This window comes from Herpailurus yagouaroundi, unplaced genomic scaffold, assembly GCF_014898765.1.
Source record: "Herpailurus yagouaroundi ecotype Mexico unplaced genomic scaffold, PumYag 139, whole genome shotgun sequence".
Lineage (NCBI taxonomy): Eukaryota > Metazoa > Chordata > Mammalia > Carnivora > Felidae > Herpailurus > Herpailurus yagouaroundi.
In genome coordinates this window covers 59,582,327-59,604,332 of record NW_024412394.1, presented here as the reverse complement: position 1 = coordinate 59,604,332, position 22,006 = coordinate 59,582,327, and the positions used below count along the sequence as shown (strand labels likewise).

General features: G+C 35.3%; 1 protein-coding gene across 3 annotated transcripts in view; it reads left to right on the top strand.

Moving 5' to 3' along the window:
- ASCC3 (activating signal cointegrator 1 complex subunit 3) overlaps positions 1 to 22,006 on the top strand; it is a 369,269-nt gene that overhangs the window by 102,903 nt on the left and 244,360 nt on the right. For all 3 annotated transcript variants that reach the window (XM_040474260.1, XM_040474261.1, XM_040474259.1), the window contains exon 10: positions 104 to 244. In XM_040474260.1, the coding sequence (XP_040330194.1) occupies positions 104 to 244 (141 nt within the window). The remainder of the gene's footprint in view (positions 1 to 103; positions 245 to 22,006) is intronic.

The following is a 22,006-nucleotide window of genomic DNA, read 5'->3' as shown; positions in this document are numbered from 1 at the left end:
ACAATTATATTTCACAATAAATTGTGACTTACATGGACTGCTGTGAAACAAATGACCTTCTAGGTTTTGCTCATTTATCAAGGTAGTGTTTTCCTTGGCACAGATTGTATATGTTGCTCCAATGAAAGCCTTGGCAGCTGAAATGACAAATTACTTCAGCAAACGTCTAGAGCCACTGGGCATCGTTGTGAAAGAATTGACTGGGGATATGCAGTTGTCAAAAAATGAAATTTTACGAACTCAGGTATGTTGTGTACTTAGACTTTTTTAATACCATTATTTTTCAGGTAATAGTGAAAATTGTTAAACAACTATACCTAAGTAGCTATAAAACATAAACCTAATGAAATGAACTTCTTTTGTCTGTAATTACATCTTACCTCCACAAAAGAGGTTTTTGCTGGTGCACTGTCCTATTTTATCCCTTCTAACTCTATGATTCTTGCTGTATCTTGACTATTGTTAGATGTCTGGTGTAAATTTTAAGTCCATTAACACTAAATGTTTTTTTTAAACAGTAGAGAATGAGAATGTGGATAAGACCAGACTTCAGTTTCAAGAGCAGGAAAATATATAGATTCTTAAATGACCCCACTAGTATTCTAAACTATTGTATAAGGATTGCTTAACAAAAAATAAAAGTTTTTAGTCGTTCTTTATTTCATCAGATAGAAACTTACTAAATCACGCACTGTATATAGCACTATATTAGGTGAAGTGCGTGACAGCAAAGATATTGAAGATACCCTTCCTGCTTTCAAGGATCCTATACTATGACTGAATAGGCAAAAACTATATTAGAGCTACAACAAGATTATCATTAATTGATGCAACATCAACTAAGGTAATGTTCATTATGCTCTGGAAAAATCCAATAGTGGATAACCAAATATTAGTGGGATAGTTCAGCCTCAAGGATGATCTGGAGTGGGAACTAGGGAATACACTGGCCTATTAGCCTGACATCCTTGCCAGTGTCTCAGGACAAATTACCTGTCCTTACTCGTTGTTAAATATGTATTTTTTAAACATTATACCTGATATGTAATTAATACTATTAGAATTTAAAGTCAGGGGTTGGGGGATGGGGATTGGAGAAAGGTGGTCAAAAGGTATAAACTTCCAGTTATGAGATAAGTACTAGGGATACAATGTAAAACATGATGACTATAGCTAACCCTGCTACATGTTATACAGCTAAAGTTCTTAAGAGAGGATATCCTAAGAGTTCTCATCATAAGGAGAATTTTTTTTCTTTTTATTTCTTTTTCATTTTATTGGTAACTTTTTAATTGTATGACGGATGTTAACTAAACCTACCATAATAATCATTTCACAGTATATGTAGGTCAAATCATCATGCTATATACCTTAAACTCATACAGTGATATATGTTAATTATTTCTCAGTGAAACTAGAAAAAACAAACAAAAGTGGTTAGAGGAAGCAGATAGACATTTTTCCAAAGGATACATGCAGATGGACAGTAGGTATATGCAGAGATGCTCAGCATCACCAATCATCAAGGAAATGCAAATCAAAACTGAGATATCATCTCACACTTGTTAGAATGCCTACTATCAAAAAGACAAGATAAGAAATGCCAACAAGTATATGGAGAAAAGGGAACTTATGTGCACTGTTGGTTGGAATGTAAATTGGTGCAGCCCTGGAAAACAGCATGGAGGCTCTTCATAAAATTGAAGGTAGAACTACCTTATGATCCAACAATTCTGCTTCTGGGTGTATATCCAACAGAAATGAAATTAGGATCTCAAAGATCCTGTGTTCATTACAGCATTATTAAAACAGCCAAGAAAAAAATACTTTTAGACTTTAAAGATTTATTAGTGAAGATCAGACACATATTTCAGTTGTAGTAGATAAAAGGCAGTAATCAGGATTTAGCACTCATCATTTTTAATATCCTTTTTATTTTATGAAATAATAGAGGGGAGTGTATTAATGTTTAGCATCTGTCACAGTTTTTAAAAAATCTCTAATTTAACAAATGGTTTTGTGTTTCAAAAAGAGGTGGCGGAAGGAAAAAGTCAGTGGAGCTACAACATAGTTTTTATATTTAGGATCTAAAAACTTTTTCTTTGCCCTTTTACATTATACTACAATCTCAGATTTACTTATTTTGTTAACATGAATAGATTTTTAACTGCTGAAAATGGTCGACAATAAGGCACACATTATTTGAATTTTGATCACATATTTATGAGTTCAGGTAATGGCACCTTAGGAGCTTGACCTTTCTTTTCTTTCACATTTCAGCTTCAGAATTAATTTTAAAATGTATAGTGTACTTCTACGACAGTTAATTTAGGTCTTTTGTTGGGTAAATTCTAATCCTAAGATAATGTAAAAGAATTATGTGTTTTTATTATAAAAAATACATTATTTTTAAATATCTTGTCAGTGGTAATAGCTGAATAGTAAACAAACGAATAATTTTATTATTCTGTCATTGTAAGTTTTAGCTTATATTGCATAACTGTGATACAGGGTTAGGTTTTAAAGACCAGACTAATATGTGGGGTCTTCATTAATTACTCTGGCTAAAATCAATATGGTAATTTTTGACGTACGTTTTATCCCATTGCCTTGAAGGGATATGAGTCTCTTTTATTAACGATAGTGTTCTTTTCTATAGTGATTCTTTGGATCAGCATGTCCTGAACTCTATCAACGGACACTTTAAGCTTCTCTAGTTATTGCTTTCAGCCACTAGAGCTGTGCATGGTTGGGAAATTCAGTCATGTAGGAAAAGCATCAAGCTTACAGATTTTGTTCTGGGTAGTTATGTCTTTTTAGAGTAGGTTTTGTTCTGGTGTTGGCCTGCTTTTTTACATGGGACTCCTGGGTTTTCTCCCATAAAAGTATTACTAGCTTTTATTCCGGCATTTGGAAGGTTCCCATGTTATTGGGCTTTTCACACTGATTTTCAAGCTGCTCTCTCAACTCTGAATCCCACCTCTGAACTCTGATATCTGGCACCTTCAGCCAGAGAGGTGCCTCCTTTTTTTGCAGCCGTAGCAGTGGGTCTGTGATCATACTCTTGGGTCAGTAATTTGCAAACTGGTAATTCTTAATCCCTTTCAATTGATATTACATTTCTCTGTTTTTTACCACTTTCTGATTCTGCCCTGTGTCTTAAACAGTTTTTTTTAATTGTATACAGTATTTTATGATTATCTGCAGAAATTCCTGCCACTTGTTTGTTCTTCTGCCATTATTGGTAATTTCAATTTCCTAATATTTTTATTATTGAGTTTATTAGTATTTCAAACATACTAATTGTCTTCTTCTAGCAGTGAAGGTGGGAAGCATATTTTAAAAATCTAACTGTTCTTTTAAAAGTTTATCCAAGGGACACGTGGCACCACAAGGCTTAGTCGGTTGAGCATCCAACTTTGGCTCAGGTCACAATCTCTTGGTCTGTGAATTGGAGCCCTGCGTGGGGCTCTGTGCTGACAGCTCAGAGCCTGGAGCCTGCTTTGGATTCTGTGATTCTCTCTCTGACCCTCTCCCACTTATACTCTGTCTCTGTCTCTGTCTCTCCCTCTCTCTCTCTCTCTCTCTCTCTCAAAAATAAACATTAAAAAAAAACAATTTATCCAAAACCCATACATTTTTTCCTCATAACATTTTTTAGAATCTTGTTATTCCAAATGAATTTTTCTCAAAAATATATTCAACATATTATATGCAAAATGCCTTTTATTGTCATTATTTTAATCATCACATGAGTGGAGACATTCTAATAATTTCTTAAAATGCATTTTTATTTTTATTTTAAAAAATTTTTTAATGTTTATTTTTGAGAGAGAGAAAGAGAAAGAGAGAGAGAGAGAGCGCTCAAGTGGGGAAGGGGAATAGAGAGAGAGGGAGACACAGAATCTGAAACAGTCTCCCAGCTCTGAGCTGTCAGCACAGAGCCCCACACGGGGCTCGAACTCAGGAACAGCGAGATCATTAGCTAGGCTGTAGTTGGACACTTAACTGACTGAGCCACCCAGGCACCCCCTTAAAATGAGTTTTTTTTTTTTTAATTTTTTTTTCAACGTTTATTTATTTTTGGGGGGGGGGACAGAGAGAGACAGAGCATGAACAGGGGAGGGGCAGAGAGAGAGGGAGACACAGAATCGGAAACAGGCTCCAGGCTCTGAGCCATCCGCCCGGAGCCCGACGCGGGGCTCGAATTCACGGACCGCGAGATCGTGACCTGGCTGAAGTCGGACGCTTAACCGACTGCGCCACCCAGGCGCCCCATGAGGTTTTAATTAAAGGATTTTTCTGTAAATTTCTAACATTTCCTATGAAATTTGAGTGTTGAGATACCACCCCGCCTTTTCCTTGAAACATTAAAAAAAAATTTTTTTTAACTTTATTTTTGAGAGAGAGAGAGAGCATAAGCAGGGGAGGGGCAGAGAGAGAGGGAGACACAATCCGAAGCAGGTTCCAAGCTCTGCGCTGTTAGCACAGAACTCAACGCAGGGCTTGAACTCACAAGTGGTGAGATCATGACCTGAGCCGAAGTTGTATACTTAACTGACTGAGCCACCCAGGCGCCCCTCCTTGAAACATTTTAAATTTTATTTTGTTAAGGAATCTAGAGAACTGTTACCTGAAAACAGGAGTAACAATTATATTTTTACATATACAGTTGACCCTTGGACAATGTGGGGGTTTAGAGGTGCTCATCCCCCCCCACCATAGTTAAAAACCCATGTATAGTTTTGACTTTGCAGAAACTTAACTATTGTTGACCAGAAGCCTTTCCAATAACATAGTCTCTTAACACATATGTTTATATGTTATATGTATTATATACTATCTATTCTCACAATAAAGTAAGCTAGAGGAGACATAATGTTATTAAGAAAATTGTAAGGAAGAGAAAATACATTTATAGTACTATATTATATTTATCAAAAGAAATCTGCACATAAGGGGACTTGCACAGTTCAAACCCACGTCATTCAGGGGTCAACTGTAGTCACTTGAACAAATTTTGGTTCTTTTAACATAATGAACTAAATCATGCTTAAATTTTTAAGTGTGTATAATGGAAAGAAGTTGACAGATTTGTATAACACAGTGCAGACTTCAAACTTATGGACACATTTGATTCTGAAAGTATGCTCATGTATTTATAGAAGGTGTGTTACAGGGGCGCCTGGGTGGCGCAGTCGGTTAAGCGTCCGACTTCAGCCAGGTCACGATCTCGCGGTCCGTGAGTTCCAGCCCTGCGTCGGGCTCTGGGCTGATGGCTCAGAGCCTGGAGCCTGTTTCAGATTCTGTGTCTCCCTCTCTCTCTGCCCCTCCCCCGTTCATGCTCTGTCTCTCTCTGTCCCAAAAATAAATAAAACGTTGAAAAAAAAAAAAAAAAAAAAGAAGGTGTGTTACATATGATACATTCCAAGTTAGCTCCCAGAGTTACCTGAACATACAATTACAGAGGTCATATCTCAAAACTACACATCAGGACACATAGACTGATTTTTTTAGTATGTGATTTTTACTTTTATAATGTCTTGTAAGGCATATAGATTAACTCAAAATTTGACTTTTAAAAAATTGTCTCCATTAAAATTTTCTGAAATTTGAACCATTCTAGAGTATCTGAGACCATACATATGATGTGTCTTACCTAAAGAAATGAGTTTTGTATCCTAATGGATACAATTTTAGGGAAGAAAGCAAGTCAGTTTATTCCTCTTTTATTGCTTGCAAGTCTAGCCTTAAGAAATTTTTTACAAATGGTAAGTTCAGCTTTGGCAATCTTAAGTCACTGTTGTGCCAAAACCACGGCTCTTCCTCTGTGTAATTCTACTTTGGTCTTTCTGCACACCATTAACAGCCTTTTTTTTTTTTTTTTGGTTTTTTGGTTTTTTGGTTTTTGGTTTTAAACTCTGCATTGATTTGGTCATTCTCATTACACTACAGCAGGAACTCTCAAAATGCGGTACAGGGATGTTATATTTCCTAAGATTCTTTCCGGGGTTGGCAAAGTTAAAACCTGTTTTTAGGGGCGCCTGGGTGGCGCAGTTGGTTAAGCGGCCGACTTCAGCCAGGTCACGATCTCGCGGTCCGTGAGTTCGAGTCCCGCATCAGGCTCTGGGCTGATGGCTCAGAGCCTGGAGCCTGTTTCCGATTCTGTGTCTCCCTCTCTCTCTGCTCCTACCCCGTTCATGCTCTGTCTCTCTCTGTCCCAAAAATAAATAAACGTTGAAAAAAAAATAAAAAAAAAAAAGAAAAAAAACCTATTTTTAGAATAACATGATGATATTATTTTCTTTTACTCTCCTTCTCTCACACATATATCGTGGAGTTTTCCAGAGTCTGCATAAGGTGTGATGTTGTCATCATTGATGGCTTATGGAATGAATGCTTTCTATTCTTTTTTTAAATTTTTAAAAATTTTTAAAATTTTATTTAAATCCAAGCTAGTTAACATAGTTTCAGGAGTAGAATTTAGTGATATATCACTTAGATATTATACCCACTGCTCATCCCAACAAGTGCTGTCCTTAATGTCCATAACCCATTTAGTACATCCCCTCACTGAACACCCATCCAGCACTTTCTAGTATAAGAAATTGAGATAGAAAGACAGAAAGACAGAAAGACAGAAAGACAGAAAGAAAGAAAGAAAGAAAGAAAGAAAGAAAGAAAGAAAGAAAGAAAGCCCACAAATACAAAAGCTCTTTGGGCCCTCAGTAATTTTAAGAGTACAAAGAGGTTCCAAAGCCAAATCATTTTGAGAACTACTACTTACATAAGATAGTGGATTCTCTTCATAATCTACATCCAGCCTGCTTTTCAACCTTATGTCCCAACTGCTTTCCTATATGCACTCTAACCAGACCATTTTTGCTTTTACTAAAGAGCATTGCTCAAGTAACATTTTCTCAAGTAAACAATTCTATTTCCTCATGCATTTTCTCTTTTTCATAATGTCTTTTTTTATTCATTGACAGTTATCCAAATCTTATCCATTCTTCAAAGCCCAGTTCAAACCCCATGAGTACTTTATTTTCTCTTGTCTGAATCCTATATCACCATTCATTTATATTCATAAAATAAGATCTATTCCATAAAATCGATGGTTTTGGATCTGGTGTGATCTTAGAAATCTGGCCCACTCTCAAAATTGCAATTGCTCTTGCACTGTATCTACCTGTTACTAATGCCAATGAAAGAACACTTATGGAAAGACAAGGGAGTTAACATTTGCATTCAAATTATGAGTCAGTCACTATGCTAAGTATATATGTGTATCCTTGGTTAGTCATTACAAGAACCTTATTGACTAGTGTCTCTACTTTACAGATAAAGTAAAATTCAAATCTACTTAGATTTATATATTATAGTTTCAAAAGATTTATGACACCCCCCCCCCCATTTGCTTATTTCTGAACTTCCCTAGACCTGCTTTGTGTCATTGGTCAGTATTTGTTAATTCCGTAAGGGCAGGGACCATGTGCTTGCCCTCAGTAATAGTCTATAAATTGAATCACTTGTGTTTGTTCTTTATTTTCCTCCATGGTAAATATAGCCCTACTATTAGTGATGCTAATTTTGTCGATCTGAAACTGTATAGTTTGTTTACTCTAACCCTAGAGGTTAGTATACTAACCTCTTTACCTTGTCCTACTATGTATTCTCACAGATTCTCAAAGATCAGTAGACAGTGCTGTTATCAGTGCCTTTGAGATTGGGCTGCAGAGAAAGCAAAGCGGGAATATTGCAGGACATGTAGGGGTACAGACATACTCAATTTTGAATTTTGAAGTTTGAATATTTTGCTTTCCCACCTTTTCACTTTTGTCATTTTTCATAGCTTTTAATGATTCCCCTTCTAGTTTTTGGTTTTTTTTTTTTTTTGGTAAATAAGTTTCCCAATAATTAATATAATTAAATATAATCTTGAAATTCCCCTGTCATTTAAAAAATATTTTCAGTATTGTTGGTCTTTATTTTTACAATATGGGAAAGCAAATTAGTCTCATTTGTAAATTCTTTGTTATACTATTCTGACATATTTTTCCCTTGTTCATAAACTTTCATTGGTTCTTTATTGCTTATTGAATTAAATCCAACTACCTAGCTTGTTAAGAATCTTGTATAAATTAAGTATAATACGAGATGTGATTTCTTTTGTGGTTCACTAGGGACTGTCAGGTCTAGTAGCAGTTATGATTTTATTGAGGTTTGAATGTAAAATTTCTTTCTACAAGACAGGACTGTATAATTCTAAGATTTATTGTCATGAGAAACAGCCTACGTAGACAACAAATACGTTGTTGAAGACCAGATGGTCTTCAACTGAAAAGCCACTTTGTACAACTTTAAAGAACTCAGTAAATTTGTCATCAGTGAAAACCCCATTTTTCTTTCCCAACCTTATTTTCTATTGTTCTTCATTTTGATTACTTTCAGATTTCTCCCCCTAACTGGATCATTTGTGAAGAGTTACTGTTGCACAGTGTTCACTGTTGTTTTTAATAGTTCCATTGAGCAATTGTACTTTTCCTTACCCCTGTGCTTCCTCATCTCAGGTTATCTTTTCTGCATCCCTCTCTAATACCATAGATGCAGTGTTCCTTTGAACCTTACTTAGTGAAAATACTGGTCAGAAACTTCAAAAAAGATTTCTCCTGTCCTGGTAGTAACTCTACATTAAAGCAAGGCATGTGCCCTGAATTCTGAAATTGTTCTCCTATTTCTTTTATATTTGTTTGCTCATCCTTAGGCTGGGGTGAGTTTATCTGTGCAACTTTTGGAGTCAAGATGAGCTGTTTCAGGTTTTGTTTTTGTTTCTCTTTTGGCTGGGGATGGAAAGAGACTCTGTTAAAATCTTTTAGGTGTAGGCAACAGCAAAGGGAACCCTGAATTTCTGTAATATTCTGTTATTAGAGCTCCGGTAACCTTGGTTGGGAGGCTGTGTGTGGTGTGCATGCATATGCATGTGCTCGTATCACGCATACTGCCCTGATTTATTCTTCTCTGAGGAGGGTTTTTATTTTACTGAGAATATGTATATACGTAGGAGTAAAGGGTGGGAACGAAGGGGAGTTGAAAAAATGGGTTTGAAATTACATATGCTAGGTTTCCATTTTATCTGGATATTTGTGTGTTACATGTTTAATTTATTGCTGCCTTCTTTATAAAATCTGAGGGTGTCTTTATTTCATCTCCATTCTTGAAGGATATTTTTTCTGGATATAAACTTGTAGGTTGTCAGTTCTTTCCTTTCACACTTGAAAAATGCCCCACTTTTTTCTGGTCTCCATGGTTTCTGAAGAAATATCCACTGTTATTCAAATTGATCTTCCTCTATAGGTAAAATGTTTCTCTCGGTCTTTTAATATTCTGTCTTTGTCTCTAGTTTCCAGAAATTTGATTATGACATGTCTAGTTGTAGATGTTTGGGGTTTATTCTGTTTAGTGTTTCTTTAGCTTCTTGAGCCTGCAGGTTTGTCACATTTGGGAAACTTTGAACTTGTGTTTCTTGAGTCCCTTGTTCTTTCTCCTATCCTGGGACTCCATGGGCAAGAATGTTAGATCTTTTGTTATAGTCCCACGGGACCCTGAGATCTGTTCTTTTTTTTTTTTTTTTTCAATCTATTTTCTCTCTGTTGCTCAGATTTGATAAATTCTTTTTTTTTTTCAACGTTTATTTATTTTTGGGACAGAGAGAGACAGAGCATGAACGGGGGAGGGGCAGAGAGAGAGGGAGACACAGAATCGGAAACAGGCTCCAGGCTCTGAGCCATCAGCCCAGAGCCCGACGCGGGGCTCGAACTCATGGACCGCGAGATCGTGATCTGGCTGAAGTCGGACGCTTAACCGACTGCGCCACCCAGGCGCCCCTTGATAAATTCTTTTGATCCATCTTTCAGTTCATGGATTCTTTCATCTATTGACTACATGCTTGCTTACAGTGACTTTTAATTTAGGGTGTTGTCAGTTTTCATTTCTAAACTTCCTATTTAGTTTTTCTTTGCTGAGACTTTTTTTTTTTAATTTATTTCAAGTGTGTTTGAAACTGCTCCTTGAAAGATTTTTATGATAGTTGCTTTAAAATCTTATCAGATAATTCCAACATGTTGGTAATCTCAGTCTTGGCATCTGTTTCATGTCTTTTCTCATTTGGGTTGAGATTTTCCTGGTTATTGTTTACTTTCAGTTGTATGCTGGGCCTTTTGGGTATTATGTTATGAGACTGGTTTCTATTTAAATCTTGTTACCTGTTACTGCTCAAATGATACCCAGGACTCTTTTCACACATGTCCCCACCCCCTCAGTGCCAGTCTCATCAGCATACGGTGAGGTTGGGGAGGACCACATTTTTCCTTAATGGTGTTTGGCTGGTATTGTCAAAAAGTGTTAGTTTGTCAGGGTTTCTCCCTTCAGTACATTGGCTAGAAAAACCTCTAGTATTTTAACTGTTTTGCTTTGTTTTGTTTGAAGGTGAGTTCTGCATTCTTAAGCTTTCTGAGTTGTGACCTTCTTCCACACCAAGCTAGGATGTATTGGAATCAAAGAAAGAAACCCTAAGGAACTCACTGCTAAGTCATTCCTTGAATTCTGAAGTCCCTATAAAGTCCCTCTTTGACTGTTAGAGTCTTCTGATGTCTATTTTATATATTTTGTTTGGAATTTTTACTAATAATAAGATGAAATGTGTCTCCTCCGTTTTCTTAGCCATGTAGACTTAAATTATAATGCATTCAAATTTATCAACTTCATCTGTGGTTTGTGCCTTTTTCATTAGTTGTATTTTCTAGGAAATACTACTTTATTCTTTCTACCATTTTTCTTCTGTTAGATTTAAAGTTTTGTTTTTTTATACTTAAGTCTTGAATCTCCCTGAATTTTTATTGCTATTTTGATGAGGGCAGGGTTCTAATTTTATTGTTTTATCTAAGAAAAGTCATCATGTTTTTCTCTTTTTCTTGGTGAATATGAAATGTCACCTTCATGATATTCTAAATTCTACTGTTTTCTTATAGCTCTACTAAGCTTCCTCTTGTTACATTGATGTATATGTCTGTCCTGGCCTCAGGACCACAGTGTTTTAATTACTATTATTTTAAGGATGCCTGAGTGGCTCAGTCAGTTAAGTGTCCGACTTCAGCTCAGGTCATGATCTCACGGTTCAAGCCCTGTGTCTGGCTCTGTGTTGACAGTTCGGAACCTGGAGCCTGCTTCAGATTCTCTGTCTCCTTCTCACTCTGCCCCTCCCTTGCTCACACTCTGTCTCTCTCTCTCTTTCTCAAAAATAAATAAACATTAAAAAACATTTAATTACTATTATTTTAGAATAACTGTTGAGTGTAAAGCAAATCCCACTTCCTTACTTTATTCTCATTTTCCAGAATAATCTTAGCTGTCTTGGACCTTTACTTGAGTATTTTCATTTTGAAATCACACTCTATCATTTCATTAAAGGATCTGCTGGGATTTTGATTAGAATTGCATTGAATTTATAGAATACTTTGGGGGGGGAATCGACCCTTTTATCATGTTCTCTCTGCATCCATTACCATTATATATTTTCCAAATTTTAGGTCTATTTTTGCCCTTCAGAAATGTTTTATAATTTTCATTATAGGTTTTATATATCTTTTCATTGGCTCATTTAAGATCTTGTATTATTAGTTGCTATCTTTAAAAATTTCTATTATGTGATGATTATCACTGGAGTTAAGAATGTTGATTTTTGTGTATTTACATTGTATCCCACAATGCTGTTAAATGGCTCTTATTAATACTGATAACTTATCTATAAATATCGTTGGTTTTTAATATAGATGGTAATACAATCTGCAGATTACAGTGGCACGGTCTCAGTAACTTTGAAAGTAGCCCAGCCTTAGAGGCCGATGTTTTTATCTTTAGATTCTCTATCTTACTGTGTGTGTGTGTGTGTGTGTGTGTGTGTGTGCGCGCGCGCGCGCGCGTGCGCGCATGCTTGTGCTTTCATTGTTTGAAATATTTCCTCTTGTATTTTATATTTCTGACCTGGTGAGGAGAGTTTACATCAGCTTATTCTGTTTTCTTGAGTGGAAGTTACAAAATACACTATTCTCTTGTTAATGGACAACAGACAATTAAAAATATCACAGAATGGGGCGCCTGGGTGGCGCAATCGGTTAAGCGTCCGACTTCAGCCAGGTCACGATCTCGCGGTCCGTGAGTTCGAGCCCCGCGTCAGGCTCTGGGCTGATGGCTCAGAGCCTGGAGCCTGTTTCAGATTCTGTGTCTCCCTCTCTCTCTGCCCCTCCCCCGTTCATGCTCTGTCTTTCTCTGTCCCAAAAATAAATAAACATTGAAAAAAAAATTAAAAAAAAATCACAGAATAATTATTAAAGTATACATGAGGGATTGCTAAGAAAGTTTATTTTTGTTTTGAAGGTCTGGAATGTCCAAATCTTTTTCTGAATTATTAAATTAAAAGTTGAAAACAGAACCATATATGTTATCTGTCAGGAGAAGAAAATCCACAAACAGAAATATGAAAGTAGTATAAAGTTCAGAAGTACAGAAATTATTCAGCCTATGCCTTATATTTATGGTAAAAAAAAAGGGTTTTGTTATTATTTGGAAGCAAAATTTACCATAATAAAAGTTTGGCTAATTGAAAATAAACATCCATTTAAAGGAAGCAAGTTTTAAAGTACTAGTGGTTCTTTGATTGATAGCAGTTCCTTCCAGACCTCGCTTTTATATCTTACTCAAATAAAGAAAAAAAATAAAAAAGGATCTTTAAATATGAATCTCAAATCTCTTATGATGTCTATGTCCCTAAAGTATTTTATTTTGTATTCTTTTCCATGTAGATATATAATTCACAAAGTGTGATTTTTTCATAGAAAAAGTTTCTTTGTTACTTCTATAAAATTTAGAAGTCTTTTCAGAGTAAATTTGAATTGTGATATTGTGAAATGTGTAGTAGAAAGTTTTTTTTTTTACTCTTATGTAGTTTGGTCACACTTTTCAAATATCATTTTGTTTTTATATATTTCTCAATATATACTTACCTTTTCAAACTTCTCCATCACATGTAAGAAACTCCTATGTGTTCTACTTATAATGAAAATAAATTTAACTCCTCTGATTGAATTAAGCAGACTATTTTATATAATTATCTCTAGACCTAGTGCTTGTATGTAGAAAATGTAAAATGTTTTGCAAAAGATTTCTACAGTTGTGTTGTTTCAGGGCTGATGTTTTAGGAGGCACATTTGCAGTACATGAGAAGCCAGGATTGAGTAGGTATTTGCTGAATCATGAACTTGTATTTCTAAAAGTATCTTAATCCTACATTTTTTAGAGGGCTAATTTGTTCTGCCTCATTAACAGTTTGGAAGGGATAGGTTTATTGGTTTGTCCTGGTTGATTTAAAATGAGTCTGATTAGTCTGTGTCAAAGATGAAAAAGAAGAGCTCCATATGGGTTGCCACTGTGTGTAAAAGGTATCATGAAGGTGTTCAGTGCCTGGGAATGGACATCAGTTGTGAGGAGAGCCACCCTGAAGTTTTGTATGTGACTAAGGTAAATTTTACAGCATGCTTTATTGATGTCCAGTAGTTAGTATAAAGGTTTTATGTTAAACCTAAAACTGAAGACTTATTTAATGTTGTGATTTGGGGATTTTTTTTTGTTTTATTATTCTTACTTGGAGAACAAAATGAAAATGATAGAAATAATTTGAAATTTATAATACTCAAGACCAGACTGTCTCATTGTATGGGTGATAGAGCAGTATTTTGGGTTCTGCTGAGTGAATGAAAGAGTTTTATAGTCTGGATCTCTGGGCGCGACTCATTATCCATAGTATAATTAGTGTGATAAGAACTGAGATGTTTTCTAGTAAACTTATTTAACTTTGAGCATTTTCCAAACTTATTTGAACATAGATCTCTTCTTTCACAGAACAATTATTATTAGAACTTGCCTTGAGGGGGCATCTGGGTGGCTCAGTCAGTTAAGCATCTGACTTCAGCTCAGGTCATGATCTTGCAGTTCGTGAGTTCAAGCACCATGTTGGGCTCTGTGCTGACAGTTCAGAGCCTGGAGCCTGCTTCAGATTCTGTGTCTCTTCCTCTCTCTGTTCCTCCCCCACTGATGCTCTGTCTCTCTCTCTCCCTCTCTCTCTCTGTCTCTCTCTGTCTCTCTCTGTCTCTGTCTCTCTCAAAATTAAATAAACTTAAATTTTTCTTTTTTAAATAAAAAGAACTTGCTTTGAGAAATACTGCCCTGGAATATGTTCACTGAATTAGTGAAGCCACATTCCAGTGAAAAGAATTAATCTTACTTTTAATGATGCTAAGAAATTAACACCAGATAAATGTTCTATGGTCTAAAGTATTTGGTTCTGACCAAAACGAAATATGTAAAAGTACATTTCTTTAAAAAAATTTTTTAATGTTTATTTTTGAGCGACAGAGAGGCAGACTGAGAGCAGGGGAGGGGCAGAGATAGAGGGAGACACAGAATCTGAAGCAGGCTCCAGGCTCTGAGCTGTCAGCACAGAGCCCGACATGGGGCTTGAACCCACAAACTGCGAGATCATGACCTGAGCCAAAGTTGAATGCTTAACCAACTGAGCCACCCAGGTGCCCCATAAAAGTACATTTATTTTAAACCAAACTTTCTTTTCAGCAGTTAAAAATCTCTTAAAATATTTTATGGATGATTACACCTTTCAAATATTGTAATATTGACATATCTATTTGATAAAATTTATTCAATAAAATTGTTAGTAATGGCTTGGAAAGTATTTGTTTTCTTAAAACAAATCACTCAAATACAATAAATATAAAAAGTGTGAATATTTGTACGTTTGTACTGAATAGTTGAATATTCAGAATTTAATCATGGTCTAAAACTAATGGTAAGCTCTTCAGTTTGTCCCGGAGTACTAAGAAATTGCTATATCAAACCATGTACAGATTAGTAGTTAATATCAAATATTTTGAAACTATACATTATGTGCAAAGTGTTTTTATGTTTGATATGTAACATTAGGCCTATAGATTATATTTTTCTATACAGTATTGCTCTGTGCCAAAACAATGTCTCAAAAACAGTTATCTCTTTTAACATGGTATCTTTTATGTTGATGGTCAGAGTTCTTTTTTACAAATATGGAGATATTGTTTGATCACTTCTATTACTGTAACCTTCTCCTCTAGATAGAAGGTATTTTTTAATTTGTCCATTTTTCCATGCCCTTTTATGATGGTATTTAATACAACCTTCTTCCATAACATATCACTTTAATTTTAATGGCAATATTTTAAGATAGCTGATAGCCTTCTTATTGGGGGGAATTACTGTTGTTTTTGGTTTTTTATTGTTTTGTTTGTTTTTTTTTTGTTTTTGTTTTTTTTTTCCTGTCCAGTATTTTAACAATGAAGTACGGAGATTTTTGGTCAAAATTTGTCAAATTTAAGATATTAGTTAATATCTTAATTTTGAGTTTCAACTCAGGAAATTTAAACATTACCAACTTTATTTTGTTGATGTTACTTGGGACTTAATGAATATTAGTGTATAAGTTTATTAAGCTACCATCTTCAAGATGTTAGATTAGCAAAAATCTTAGATCAAAATGCTTGATTGGTAAAGCCCAGGTCCAAGCTTTAGAGAGCTCCCCAACTTTCTTCTCCAAGTAGGCCCATTCATTTTTTAAGTATCTCCTATTACATAGAAGGGAAATAAGCAGAAAACAGCCAGATGAGTATATATTTTCTATTAGATCAGTTACTGTCATTTTGCTCATATTCACTTTATATTTTTCCACATTGAGAATTTTGCATTTAAACTGGTATTCTGGATTATGAAAGGGCCAGTAATAATTTTAAAAGGACTATAGTCTTAAGCATATTCTGAATTTATATATAGTACATTGAATTGTCTGTTGCATAGGTCTTATAATTTGGTCACACTCTATATAGTGGTCACTTAGGCTATAAATTTTAGTTTGCTCATATAAATAGAATTTGGTTCATTTAACACTCTAGGCATAATTCTGACAGATTAGAGGGTAAACAGATGTAATATACTAAGTTAACATTTTCTCAGCAGGTAGTTTTGTACCTGAGTGCATCAGAGGACAAAGTAACTTCTTTAAGGATAGTGGGTTTGGTTTTAAATATGTTGATCATGGAGGGGCGCCTGGGTGGCGCAGTCGGTTAAGCGTCCGACTTCAGCCAGGTCACGATCTCGCGGTCCGCGAGTTCGAGCCCCGCGTCGGGCTCTGGGCTGATGGCTCAGAGCCTGGAGCCTGTTTCCGATTCTGTGTCTCCCTCTCTCTCTCTGCCCCTCCCCCGTTCATGCTCTGTCTCTCTCTGTCCCAAAAATAAATGTTGAAAAAAAAAATTAAAAAAATAAATAAATAAATAAATATGTTGATCATGGAAAGATTGCTGGAGTTGTAAACATAACTGAATTAGAAAGGCAAAATAGTCCAAAAAGACTCCAGAAGCATTCTTGGAATTAGAAATATAATGTCACTTAACTTGGATTTTCATTATACAATTCATAATATATCTAGTGAAATGTGTTAAATGCTCTGTACCTATAGATTAAGATTTCCTGAATCTCATTAACTTTGCCCTCCTTGTTCTATAAAAGATTTAATCTCTTTTACATGAGCACATTTAAAAAAAAAAAAAAAAACACAAAACAGCAGGATGGTATAAACTAAAGGTAAGTAAGAAGGGTAGAAGGGTAAAGGAAAACACAGGCCAGGTTGAAAAGAGAGAAGCCAAAAACAATACTGCTATAATAATGCAGATATAACAAAGTTGAGGGAGTCCTGACCAGGTTTATAAATCATAGTGACCATTTGTCCAGAAGTAATTCTTGAAGATAAGAGGCAAAAATATTTCCCCGGGGCCCTTAAAGAGAGAAAAATCAGTAATGTATTGAAACAAATCTTCAATAACATTTGTCCAGTAGATGCAAAGATAGGTTTTATGGACCTTAAAAAACAGCTCTGGCACATAGGAATCTATGGATATATATAAAGAGGAGAGATGTTCTGTGTTTCCTTCTCTTTTAAGGAATTGCAAATATGCTGTATGTCTCCATGTTCAAGTGTTCAGTATTGATGACTTCAGTATTTGCTGGGGTTCTCACTGCTTTTTTTGTGTTATGTGTGGGACTATGAAAGTAGCCATGTAAGCCCACACCATCCAGTGTGATCTTAATGGGAAAATGTTCTCAGTGGGGTCACGGGCAGCACTTTAAAATCAAACACATTAGTGTTTTTACGGCAAAACTCTTTCAGCATTTACACAACATGTAAATTTACACATCAGGTCAGGTTTGCCCTGAAAAATTTATAAATGCTTCTCTTTCAGAGTCTTTTCCCCTTCCTTCCTTCCTTCCTTCCTTCCTTCCTTCCTTCCTTCCTTCCTTCCTTCCTTGTTGATCTAGGAATCAGAGACACAATTACTGACCTGAATTAGAAAGTATAAATACTTTCCATAAATGGGAAATTGCATTCAAATTAACAAATTGGGAGGCCAGAAATACAACACTGCCTCTGGTTAGTTTTGAAAGCATTGGTAAGGGGTCTCTGGTTCCTTTTCTAATATGTCGCCTTCACTTTGTCCCCTATTTGTCAGAAATTTAGGATCCTTGGTAAAGAACTCTCATAGGATAAAATAGAAAATAATTGTGGTACATCCTAAGATTTGAAGCAAACTTATGATTAGAGGCATTTAACTTTTATTTTCTGTAATTAAATTAATGCTAAACAATATAGTAATAAAACAGGTCCATTTTACTATGAAAGCTGATTTTTACTTTTTAAACATATCTTATTACAATTTTAATAAAATTCTGCTTTGTTTCATTTTATGTAATTTATTTATTTATTTTTAATGTTTATTTTTGAGAATGAGAGACCCAGAGCACGAGTGGGGGAGGGGCAGAGAGAGAGAGAGAGAGAGAGAGAGAGAGAGAGAGACAGAATCTGAAGCAGACTCCAGGCTCTGAGGTGTCAGCACAGAGTGCAATGCGGGGCTCGAACTCACAAGCTGTGAGATCATGACCTGAGCCAAAGTCAGTCGCTCAACCAACTGAGCCACCCAGGCTTCCCATTTTATGTAATTTAAATGAAAAACTGAGGTCAGTAGTATTTTTATTGGTCATATGAATGAGTGATTGGATGTAACAATGTTGAGGCAGATTTAATGTGGTAAACCTGGATTTATATAAGAGGTGAGCAGGAGGGAATGGTCTAAGACATGTGTTCTTAACATGAGCAGGAGGGAATGTGTTCTCAGACATGTTTAGATCAGAAGCTATCTGATGAAAGCAATGGACCCTGTCCATGGGAAATTGGATTGGGGATTCAGATAAACACAAATAGTATATAAACAGAAATATTATATAAATAAATATTATGCACAGTTTATTATAATAGTTAACTCCTCTCAGGTGAAGCAGCCCTAGCCCAAGGTGTCCATTCTTAGAAAAGGAGAGGATACCATGACTTGGAAATTACAATGTTGGAGTATTTTTGTTGGGTAAATCAGCCATTGGAATCTGTACACTTGAGTTGGCCCTCGGGTTTAGTAGAACACTACAGATTTTAACTCCAATGTGCTGGCACTTCTTGGTTGCTTTCCTGTGTTGAGGATCAAATGTTTTATATAAGAATGGTGAAGTATATATTATTGGGCACTCAATAATGCCATTATATTGTTAGCTATGACACAAAGCAGTTGAAAAAGTTTTGTTAAACTTTATTTGGTACAAAGTGTGAAATTGTAGAGACAAAGATCTGGTTAGTTAGTGAGATTCCTATTTTATAAACATTAAAATGATTTTTTTTAGTGTTTATTATTTTGAGAGAGAGACAGCAATTAGGGGAGGGACAGAGAGAGGGAGACAGAGAATCCCAGGCAGGCTCTGCAGCTGTCAGCACAGAGCGTGATGTGGGACTCGAACTCAGGAACCTGAGCCAAAACCAAGAGTCAGACTGAGCCACCCAGGTGCTCCTAAAATGATTCTTGAAGACTCTAGGATAAATATATTTCATGAGTTTTATGATACAGTTTGCATTTTTTACAGATTATTGGCACATAGAAATATGTTAGTTCTGAGAAAACTAGATTGTTTTGGCAGACATAATTTACTTTTGAATAGTCAGTTCCTCTAAAACTGAGTTGCCTTGTTAGGGCAAGGACTTCATAATTCAGACACATCTTCAGTTTTCTTCCACAAGGCATTCACAGAAAGTGAGTATTCTATGTCCTTATTTGTATCTCTGATTTTTTTGAAGTTGTGGATTTGTTCTTATCACTTACCTTTGAGTTTTTTATTTTTATATTTTTATTTTATTTAAAAAGTTTTCTTTTTAATATTTATTTTTGAGAGAGAGAGACAGAGCATGTGTAGAGGAGGGGCAGAGAGAGACACAGAATCTGAAACAGGCTCCAGGCTCTGAGTGGTCAGTACAGAGCCCGACGCATGCTCAAACTCAAACTCAAACTCAGTCAGACTCATGAACCATGACATCCTGAGCTGGGTCTGAGTAAGAAGCTTAACCGACTGAGCCACTCAGGTACCCTACCTCTAAGCTTTTTAAAAAAATCTCTGCTTTGAAACAATTTGCTGAATAAAAACATTTTATGTTAATCTGAATACTTTAACTTTCTTGAACAATACCAAATTTTTCTCCATAGTTTGGTATGGTGTGATGTCTGATAAATTTAGGCTTATGAGACCTGAGAGCTTGGTAGGTTATGGCAATTTGTTACTTTCAAATAGTTCTTGATTTGAGAGCAAGTTTTCTTTTGTTTGGGAGCAGTTATTTTAGTCAATATTACAGGCAGTTATTTTCAAAAAGGCTTTTGTTTCAGAAACACTGCAACAGAAGCAAGAAGTTTCTGTAAACCTAAAATGGAATATGCAGCTGGTTAATTTTAGGAATTGTAGAGAGCTATGCTTGCTGGAATTTTTATGATCTAAATAGTATCCTTTGAATTTATAGTTTGCACATGTCTGTAAAAATTATTTTTGTATATCAAAATGAATATATGAAATCATACTTTTGTAGAACTTTGTGCCATTATAGGCATACATAATTCAAAAGAATTAACATTCATTTATGAGAGACAGAGGCAGAGCGTGAGCAGGGGAGGGGCAGAGAGAGAGGGAGACACAGAATCTGAAGCAGGTTCCAGGCTCTGAGCTATCAGCACAGAACCCAACGTGGGGCTCAAACTCACAAACCATGAGATCACGACCTGAGCCAAAGTTGGAAGCTTAACCAACTAAACCACCCACGCGCCCCACCATACATCATTTTTAAAAAGAAAACTGAATGTACTTGTAGTCATCATTGATTTGAACCTTGGTTAAAATTACTACATAGAAATATTTATTGCTTGTTGTTATTGGATAATCAAGGTTTGCCAGAACATTAGAAGGCATACCTATAGAGAGTATGATATATGTTATGTTAGATCTGTATTTTAGACCATTTCATATCCTAAAGGTCATTTTCCTTATGTTTTATTGTGCAGTTTTACAACTGGAGCTCTGTGGCACTTTTTAAGACCAGTGTGAATTAAATGTTAATTTTGTTTGAGAATTTTCATACTTTGGATTTTTTTCTCCCTTCAAAAGGTTAATATACTCATTGTAGGAAAGTTTAAAAAATACATAAAATTACAAAGTTTAGCATATTAATCTTTTTTTAGGCAAATATGTAAAGCTTTAAAAAATGAAAGTGGATTGTATATTATTTGTTACATTTTTCCCAGTAAATATTTTTGCATATCAATTAATTCATATTTCATGGCATTTGATAACTACAGAGTATTCTCCTTCTGGATATACTAAGTTAACTGTACACTTCTGGTGACTTTTACTTCTGGTGAGTAACATTTATTTACTCACTAACTTATGGCAGACTGAACACTTAGGGGAAAGAGGAAACTAGGATATCTAAGAAACTTAGCTGATACGGTAGAGAAGAAAACTTTCTCTTATTATTTTGTTTTGATTTTTCATGGACTTCAGGTTAAGGTATCCTTTAAATTCACATTTATCCTTCTTCACTTTTAACCATCAGCATGGACTTCACATTTCTTTATGTCCAGAGATTGACTGGATCTAGTCTCCTTAAAAGTCTCCTTTGTCTTTTCTATTGTTGTGTGATAGGCTTGTATATAATATCCTCCCCTAGACTTGTAGGTTGGGCTGAGTTATCTAGTTATTCGTATTCCAATTATAATTCTTTTTTTTTTTCCCCTCTACTCGTCAAATCTAAGTGCAGTCTAATCTTGGAACTGCTATGTTTAAAAAATAAAGTAACCAAAAATGATATTCTATGCTATTTTAATTCTCATTGGTATACAATTTGGATATTGTAAATATATATATTTTTTTTTATTTTAAACAATGATTAATCACCTTATACACTGTAAGTACTTTGTATTCAGGATTCACCTGGGTTTAAGGCAGGCCTCGACTTCAAAAGCTGAGTCTGAAAAAATAATACCAGTGCCCTCTAGTCATTCCTATTTGCCTTAAAAACATTTTCATTGTATAGTGCTTTGTTCCTTCAAGTTATAGAGAACTAAAATATTCAAAATGTTTTCCTATTGTTATTTAATATAATATATAAAAATATTTTGAAGATAGTGTTTTGCACGTAGTCGGCCTTCAACAAATGTTAGCTCCTTTCTGCTTCTTTATTGGGTTCTTAATTCTGCTCCTTACCCACTATACTTCACGAGTAATAACCCCAGAGACTTGATTTATGTTACATTGACTCTTCAAACTCTGCCTGGCTGTTAACAATCAAAGAGAAGAGAAGAATGTGGTGACCTTCCCCCCAGTTTTAGAAATGACAGGATAGTAAATGTGAATGGTGCTTGTTTGGCTGTAAGTGGAATATCCTTTGACTTTTCCCTTTGGCAGAACAGTAATCTGTGGAATTGATCCTTGGAGAAAACCT